The sequence below is a fragment of the Ischnura elegans genome, chromosome 11, assembly GCF_921293095.1.
Source record: "Ischnura elegans chromosome 11, ioIscEleg1.1, whole genome shotgun sequence".
In the NCBI taxonomy this organism is placed as follows: Eukaryota; Metazoa; Arthropoda; class Insecta; order Odonata; family Coenagrionidae; genus Ischnura; species Ischnura elegans.
In genome coordinates, this window is record NC_060256.1 from 38,632,518 (window position 1) to 38,642,117 (window position 9,600).

The window sequence follows — 9,600 nt, forward strand, 5'->3', positions numbered from 1 at the left end:
AGCTTCACAGTAGCGAGCGCCAAAAGCATCCTCCAACAGTAAACTAAGCATGTAGAGCTGATAGCGCAATGGCGAGCTCCCTGAACGCACCCATTACATAAACCTAAGTAATTGAATTATTAAGTATGGATTTATGAAATATATTATTTTTGCAATCTTGCAAAAATAATATCTTTCATAAATAATAAAGTCTAAATAATAAAGTCTTGACTGAGAAGAGCATAAAATAGTTACCCACACCAAAAAGTTGGAACACATTTCACTAACTCAGTGAATCAACCTGAAGGTAGTTTGGTACATGAGGGACTCTCCACATGGCATCTAATGACTGACATCTAATACAGTGACATAATACAAACTTTTTTATCTTTTCCCACCACCAAAATATAGTTTCCTTTAAACCTGGGAATTGTTTGCTTGACAACATCAAACGAACACTATGTACCTGGAATGCTGTTTATCCCACAGTCAATGACCACAGCTCCCGGCTTTATCCAGCTGCCTTTAACCATTTCAGGCCGTCCAATACCAAGAACGAGAATATCAGCCTGGGCAGCCTATTCAAAAGCAATAGGATAAACATTAGATTTCATTTGAAGAAATCTTGTTACTCTCTTATTATCATTTACGCATAGTGTTTATTACAGAGTGACTATTTTCCTACATTCATTAATCAGATTTTTATACTATTTGTCTGTCATACCATATATAAAACCTTTATGCCAACCCTTTACGATCATACATTTATAAATTGAGGGATTAGATCAAAGATACCCTGAATGAGACATAAAAACATTCTTTCCATGAGTAAAAAAATGATTAAACACTAAAGCTGCAATGATGGAATAAAAAATAGGAGCTCAACTGCTGCTTATCGGTACCCTAATTTTTCACTTAGTCAAACAGATTATCCGTCCCACTGTAATTGGTTACGAGAAACTCAAATAACTATTGAATATCAGGCATAACTATTGACCTTTGAGGCCAAAGAGCTAGTATTTCTCACTTTTGAACCTTCCCAGATATATATCTCACCTTCTTATCCAAATCTTTGGTTTTTGAGTGACACACAGTGACTGTAGCATGGTGCCATTTCAATAACTCGCCAACTGGAGTTCCAACAATTTTACTGCGGCCAATAACTACTGCATCACTTCCTGCTATTTTCACGCCACTCCTAAAAAAGGTACATTGCTTATTAAAACTCACATAATGTATTTGCAATCCAATCATAAGCCAAAAAAGAAATACATACATAGTTTGAAAATGTCAATGACAAAGGACAAATACAAAGATATTTCAACGGAAATATTGATCAATTCCTTTATTCTAAAATTAGATTCCCTTTAATCATAATTCTGTCCTCAAAGAATAAATGGGAGCTTTTTTTAGCGTAAACATATTCAACCCACAACACATGAATACCATTTCATCCCAATCAAACCAAATGTCTTAACTTACGAAGTAATAGAAGTAAATTCTAGAAGTAAAATGAAATTTATATCCTTGACGTAATCAACATTTCTTCCTAAGTACTCAAGATTACAATAGACCCTTACTTCATGATGGATTCTACTTGCAATCTGAGCTAATTCTTAGTGCACACCTAAAATTTCACTGATTTTGACCGTACATTTATGTATACACTTATCTTTTTAATATTTAAAATCCACTATATCCACTATCGGCTCCATCATGTGTACATTGAATGGATTGGGATTAATGCTCTCCACACCATTTCCTTGTCTATAAACAATTCCAGTTCAACATAAGTTGAAATTCACTTCTGGATCGGTTCTCCAAAACAGATTAAAATCATAAAGCAAGCATCAACTGAAATATTAGTTAATGCTTAATATTCAAATTTTTCACATACCTTTTTATCAAGTCCATACATCCATTAGGTGTGCAAGGTAAGAATCCAGTTTCTAAGTCACCAATTGCAACTTTTCCTTCATTGATTGTATGCAACCTTTAAGTAAAAGAAGAACACTCAATAAAGAAGGAAAAATCACAAAGTGAAACTAGTATACAATAACAAAAAAAAATTATGAACGAAAGCAGATTCTCACAATTGAAACATTCAATCAAAACTGTTCAGAGCATCCAAATCACAGCATAAAATCAATAACTTCGTATGCAATCACACGCACGGTTGCAATGTTATATAGAGTTCGAATCCCGGCTGAGTTAAATGATTTTTTCATAATGAATTTCATCCTTGGTGTATATGTTTTAAACATATTTTAATTTGAAAAATTAAAACAAAAATGAAAAACTCTTATGAAACACAACAAGGCACAACTGCCCTGAAACACCAACGATAGGAAAGAGGGAATAATTTACTGAGAGGATCTTTCCATCAATACACATTGAAGTACATAGTTTGTTTCTTCCTCAACACTCACCCATCTACATCCTTGTCCGGGGAAACAGAATCCGTTATGAGGTGGGAATCAATTGGATTATCAGAATCCAGAGGCATTTGAACTATTATGCCATGAATATTTGGATCATTGTTTAGTTCAGACAGCCGCTGCAACAGCTGGAAAGAAAAACAATAAACTGGAGGTTAATAGCTCTCATAAGTCCATCTGAAGACCAGGATATGTCTTTTTACCATTTCCCTTTTTTTGTTATCAATAGTTTTAATTCATGTGAGTGTTTTTAAAGCTTTGTATTAAAAATTGTATTTTTTAATTATTGATTGTAAATATTTTGCTGTGTTGTTGTCAAAACATTTTTTTTTCTTGTGAAGCCTCGCTATGATTTCTTTAAAACAGAAAAAATTCAATATTTGTATCACTTATTTTGTTAAAAATGACATTTGTTTTCAGAGCAGAACATGATATGAAATTTCTTTGCTTTGACCTTCTAGATTATCCTACAGCATAATAAACATTCATTCATCTTATAAATCAAATGAGATTTCATTGATGGCATTCACTATGTTCAGCAATCGAGCAGAAATCGGACTGGCTGACTAAGTCCGGATTGATAAAGAGATCAGTCTGACTTGACTGGTCTAGGAGTGGGTCAAGTGAGCTCACTTTCGAAACCAGTCTGAAATCTCGGCTCGGGCCAACCTAAGTGGTGAACACATCAAGCTGCTCCAGCTCAGTTGCATACAGCAATTCTTCCCTGCCATTCGACAAACACCTACACCACAATCCAAACAAAAGCGGACTGAATGTTTAGACTGTGCTCTGGCAGTCTTTTTTGTGTGGGCTCATTCATGGCACGCAATTTTGACATTAAAATGCAATAATTTTCCAGGATGGCTTTGACCATTCAAAGCTAACACTAATTCAATTATTTTAGAGAAATTGTTAGCAGCGATACCATCCCACCAATGGCCACTCTGGATTTTTCAAGGCATTCCCTACTTTAAGGTAGAAATTGACAGAGTAAATATGTATGATAACAATGATTACACACGCCGCCCCCACTCTTATTTGACCAAACCTACTTCTACCAAATCTATACATTCAGAGAAAAAATGCAAGATCACCTCTGACTCGGTGGTACTCTTGGGTAGCTTCACATGGCTGGCAACAATTCCTATTTCACTGGCAGCTTTGATTTTCATCCTAATGTAAACATTTGAATCCTCCCTCCCACCAACTTGCACAATGGAAAGGCCAGGGGCAAAACCTGGTACCTTCTGCTTCAACTCGGCAACTTCCTGAGTGAGTTTCGCTCTTATATCCCTGAAAAGGAAAACAATTATTTTTATCAGAGACAAGAAAATACATTTTATAAAAATAAGCATAAGCCACGAAAAAGCTGTTGCTAAATAATTGTTTCGCTTCAGTGTGTGGTGACCAGGGATGGCAAGGGTAACTAAACGAAAGTCAAAAACCAGAAAAATTTCAAAAGTTTTGTTCCCAGGAGCAAAATGTAGAAACGAAATGGATTTAAACCCCGGGAGCTAAACTCACGGTCAAAAACAAAATCGGAGTTATAACTACTTTGGGTCGAAACTCAACTGAAATTCTGGGACAAAACAAAACGCAGACAATGTTTCACACCAGAGGGACCACGTGCTTCACCTTCGAACAGCTTAGTTTTGACCGAGTATGAAGTATGACTGAATTAAGAAGAGGCTCGGCTTCCCGCCATTAGATGCACGGGGCACTCATATTTTTACCACTAACGGGAGAATGGTGAATGCACAGGCCATTAAATTTTTTAGCAGAACGCTTTGACCTCTCTACACGCATTTCAAACATAATGGATTGAAACTATTCCCTCTTATCCCCCTCCAGTCAACTTTTTGGATTGAAACTTAACTATGAGCAGCGGAGGTTTGATTAATTTAGTTTTGTTCCTGGGAGTATAGTATTGTCGCGGGTCGAAACTAAACTCCTTGGTGATTTTAATTTCGTGCGGGAACGAAACTAAACCTAGGCCTCATCTTTCCGTTTCCCTCTGGGTCGAAACGAAGCATTTTCATTTCGTTTCACTTGCCATCCCTGGTGGCAACAATGAGGGGATCGCGGCAGTTGGGTAATTCAGTTACACACCTTTGGGTTTGCCTCCCTTAATATATCTTTGATGTACCCAAGCAGAGAGCCCATCAGGTAGGCAGGTCTCTATTTCCCACAGATTGCATTTTACATTGGTGCAACCCCACAAGTCGGCAGTGGTACAGCATCAACAAAGGTCATGTCAAGGTCAAATGGTCCTTGCATGACAGGTGAAAGAATTCCTTTTTGCCCCGTGCATTAGATGTCTTTAATACATTAGATCTATCAAACTATGTCAGTCAAATCCCTCACAAAATGAACATAATTTTTTATTGATACTTTTATATGCTAACTCAGGAAAGGGCAAGCAGATTGTATATCACCCAATGGTTCTTCTTTATTTAATAAGAATAATTATTAGCATCAATTTAATTTGGTGGACCTATTTAAAAAAGAACACAGCATAACTATATCATTCCAAGGAAAGAGAAAAAATAATGTTTTCTTTCGGGTATCAATTACACCCCACGTGCCTTCTAATGACACATTTCGCCACGTGCCCTCTCATGGATTAACGCTCGAGTGCTAACACCTCCCACCACATGCCTAATTAGGCAGCTTGAAGGTTAGTACAAAGACAAAGAGGAAGTTACAAAATTCTTCACCATTCACAACTGGAACTAACTCATCCCGAAAGCGTATGACCATACAGTCAAGTAAGTCATTAAGATCCTCCCACAACCATATCATTTGAATTAGAACAACATATTCCAACTGAGTGCCAATGGTAGGTAATTAATTAGCCATCACAGATCATTCAGAAAAAATCACCCAGAGCATATTTCAAGGATTTATCTTAGGCATCTATATCCACACAATATAGGGTGTAAAAGCTGTAATTACCATCATGAAAAAGCTACAGAAATACATTAAGGGAATTAAGAAACCACTCATCAGGGGTGCAGCTAGGAAGGGAAGGAGGGGGGGGTTTTAGGCGCAACTAATACTGAGAGGTCTGGGGGGTACGGAATGCCCACCAGGGTAAGTGGAAGGTGCAGGGGCCCTCCCCCAGAACTTTTCTAGGATAAACGTTTTAAAATGGTGAGTTTTACGGCTGTGTGAACAGTTAGATGTTTAATTTGTGAGTCATCCGTCCCCCTAATATTCAAAACAAAATTTGTCACATTAAAATATTTTTTTTTAATTTCTCTGAGTTCTGGAGGGGGTTTTATTCCTCAAAACTCCCCTCACTACGCCACTGCCACTCATCACTCAGAAGAGCAGCCTTCCTCATCAAAGAATATGAAACACTTGAAGAGTCGTGACACCAAAAAAATATTATAGCCTACAAATGGTCAATTAATCTTTCACAAAATATACTGTATGCACTGTTTTAATGATCTCTTCTGATGAACAATAAGTTTTCTTAAATGATTTCTAAACGATACTCTATACAAGCGCCGGTACTGAGCCAGAGACATTTCTTTCTTAGCCTGTTGCGACCACTTGATGATTTAGAGGTTGAATAAACAAGGAAATTCACCCCTTACTAGGAACGATTTTACCACTGACCGAGTTTAGACGATTTATATAACACATTAGGTAAACAGTTGAACACATATAACTTGTTACTCCATTTTATTACACAATAAACTCCTAGATGCAAGAGATAATTTTGTAAGGGGCACATCATCCTATTCCCTGACGCAGTTTAAAGTATTTTCTAAACACCTACGAATCCAATGAAAAGACCTAAAATGACTATCCGATAACTGGGTAGAATGATGCTGCTCAGAGATCAGTCTAACTGATTCAAAGGATTTGAGCACAGAATGGGCTAATCGATAGATTACACGATGTGATGACAACAGAATATGGATTCCATGCCCTTTACCCTCATTTCATAATATTAGAATTGGATATTGCATGAGAGAAATACGGTTCACTTACTTCGCTGCTTCAGTCCCTGAAAGAAGTTGACCTACGCTGTCCGACATTGCGAATATTCTCTCAGCAATGGAACTTGCTTGAAGTCTGAGGCCTGGAAGGTAAAAAGTCAGCTATTAGTGTTGCAATTATAGCAAAAACGTGGTCTGAAAAACTTTTTCATAGACTCCAGTTTGGAACCTACACCGAATTTTCATTGATTACATAACAACACTGCATGGCGCAATACTAATTGGAGTCTATGAATAACTAGATTCCCCGTTTGGGAAATATATAGATAAATACATAAGCAACAACAACAATCAATTCATTTGAGTACTCACGTTAGCCGGTTCACGTGACAACCACCTGTTGCGCGCAATCTACGCGTACCTGCCTTCGGGACCCGATTTTCGGAGATTTGTCAACGCTGTCAAATTAAAGCTGTTTGCCGCTTCCGCCGCCCTGTATGAATTCGCTAATGCGACCGACGCCACCCGTGTTTACTAGTTCACTCATCGAAACGCGTCACGACTCAGCTCCCAACATCCTAATCAATCCGTTGCCGGACAACTTTGACCTTCTTGTTGCAATTGACATGCATAAGTGAGATAACCTCTGTTTGAACTAATCGTTATCACAGAAGTTGCAGGGGAGGGCAGGAGAAAATTTCTGTCATACCCAATCGCGAAGGGAGAACCGTCTCCCTTCCCTTTTGTATTCTATTCTATTGCTCAGGGGTCGGAGAATGCTTATAGGTTACCTACTATATATCTAAGTTTTCTTAGTAATAATTTTCAGCTGATACGTATATACACCAAATATCATACTTATATATTCACCAGATTCATCTACTAATCCTTTTCTGACTGCTATGACAGCTATATCATCGGAAAATTGTAGTATGCTATTTTTTTTCTCCATGGATATTCGTCACTTCCAATGCCTTTTCTTTGATTTCATAAATGGCTTTATAGATAAACGTTGAAAAGCATGGCTTTCCACTCCTGGCTTACTCACAGCTGGGTCTTGATATTATTACCACTACTTGCAAGTAGCCTAACGAACAAGTTTAGAAAAATGCGAAAAATACCATTTCTATCTTGGGATTAAAACATCGTTCATACGTGGAGCTAAGAATTGGGACTCCAACTTAATTAAAGCAAATGCCCAGGTGTACATTTGGCCAGACTGGAAAAATAATTTTTCAATAATTCAAATAATTTTTAATTTTAATAATTTAATTAAAATATAAGGTAAAAAAAATTGATATCACTAGGTGAAACCCCAACCCCACTTTTAGGCTGTTTATGGAGGAGGGATGGAGGGTTAATATTTCATGGTCATTCTCTATATAGAGACTGACGAGCTGTCCCTCGGCTGAAAATTCAGGCATTTTAACATATTTTTCACCATTAAGTCACAATAAAATGCTAATTTTGAGTGAGTGTCCGTGAAGAAGATATTCCAATGCCCACGAAGCGTGGCGGGTAAGGAGCAGCAGGCCGCTCGCGAACCCTTTCCACTAGCCTCTCCCCCTCCCACGCCCCAAAATTCATTCTTCATGTGTTCTTGGAAGGGTGCTCATCTTTGATAACATAAATCCGAAGAAGGCAAGCATAAGGTTTCAGAGCGACATGGAGAACATCATATATCAGAAACCCACTGTATTTCCAGACCTTATAGAAATGATAAATTAAAAGAGGTATTTTGCCAAGCCTATTGGTATGAGAATTTGTTTTTTCCCGAATAATAAATGCAAGCAGAACTTTGCATGTACATTACCTTTAATTACAACTGCTGGTGTCCTGACACCCCCACTGCCACAACCCTATTGAGGTAGCTTGCGGAGTACATAGAATGTTTATGTAGCTTCGTGCTGCATTCCAGTGCAGTGACCTCACCTCTCACCAGTGGCGGAAACATAAGAGGGTGGCGGGGGCGTGCACCCCCCTTGCGGGGCTGCCCATATTGCCTAATGTTACAGGACCACAATTGTAACTTTTTTATATCATTAGATAACATTGTCTTGTTTGTGTGTTTAATCAGTGTAAATAAAACTTTCTTAAACTTTGCACATGGCTTAATTCATTTTTTATAAGGATAAAAGTAAATGTAGTTCAAGTTATCTTAGGTGCCCCACACTTAAGTTTTTTCTATATTTGCCACTGCCTCTCACAAGGTGTGTTTATGATACTATATTGATGAAAGTGTTGACACAATAGGGTGGTTTCCTATTATTTTTTATTGCCTAAATCGAAAGATTATTACTCCTGGAATGCGTATTTCATGCTTTTATGTTTTTAAATGACGATATCAATTTATCGTGATTAAAGGAAAAGTGAAAATTTTCAAGCGTGCGAAAATGCGACGGCTAAGTATGAATGCTGGGAAAAGCCTATGTGATGTCATTCTGGTTCCTACTGCCGCCGTGTGAGGCCACCTTGGTGCGAGGCTATGAGTGCCGATACGATGCAGGCTGCTAGCAGGTAGTGCTTGGCTTAAATACGGATTATTAACACCCTATCAAACAAAGGAAACTTTCCGACCTTAGGCAATTTTAATAGGTGATTATTAAGAGATGTTTCCCTGTTCTCTGTGCCTCATGCATGCCTTGGTAATCTCAAGGCCGTTTAACACAGGGAATGGAATTGCGCAGGTTAGAGCTGAATTAATTTCTAAAATGGCGTGGAATTTCGCGAATGCATGAACGAAATTAGAACCAGGGCTATTTTGCCGTCTCGCATCCACGCATTCTCGCATGTGTTCTAGCAATTCACCGCTTTACACGACACAATTTTGATTGTGCCTTTGCACGTACATCAGATTACACAATTCCGTGTACCGTGTAAAACAGCCTTCAGACGATTTAAAACTCCTGACTACTCATATAGAATCTAGGTCCCTGTTACGTCACCTAGAGTGGCATCATATGGGTACCAATCTGGCCTTTTTAAAATGAGGTTAAAATTGACCATTAACATTCGTCTAAACTGGGATATCTAAAACCAAATAATTTGCATATTATGAATACACTAATGGTGGGTAACGAATCGCAATCAATGCCTTTCGTTTTCCTTGATGAAGGAAACTACCCTTTTCTGCTGAAAACAAGATCGTGAATTTCACTGTACATACTACAGCACAAAAATAGATACTCGATAATAAATATTAATTTTGCACTTGTCAATACTTGGAACTCAAT

General features: G+C 37.9%; 1 protein-coding gene across 2 annotated transcripts in view; it reads right to left on the reverse strand.

Annotated features, from left to right (window-relative positions):
• Positions 1 to 6,916, reverse strand: part of LOC124167525 (C-1-tetrahydrofolate synthase, cytoplasmic) — a 44,477-nt gene extending 37,561 nt beyond the window's left edge. The window contains exons 1-7 of one of the 2 annotated variants that reach the window (XM_046545469.1): positions 6,740 to 6,916; positions 6,420 to 6,510; positions 3,512 to 3,710; positions 2,409 to 2,545; positions 1,877 to 1,972; positions 1,036 to 1,177; positions 446 to 557 (exon numbers count right to left, since the gene is read on the reverse strand). In XM_046545469.1, coding sequence (XP_046401425.1) covers positions 446 to 557; positions 1,036 to 1,177; positions 1,877 to 1,972; positions 2,409 to 2,545; positions 3,512 to 3,710; positions 6,420 to 6,466 — 733 coding nt within the window. In that variant the 5' untranslated portion in view covers positions 6,467 to 6,510; positions 6,740 to 6,916. Of the gene's footprint in view, positions 1 to 445; positions 558 to 1,035; positions 1,178 to 1,876; positions 1,973 to 2,408; positions 2,546 to 3,511; positions 3,711 to 6,419; positions 6,511 to 6,600; positions 6,671 to 6,739 lie in introns of those variants that run through there. The other variant, XM_046545468.1, reaches the window with a different exon arrangement.
• Between the last annotated feature and the right edge of the window lie 2,684 nt (positions 6,917 to 9,600).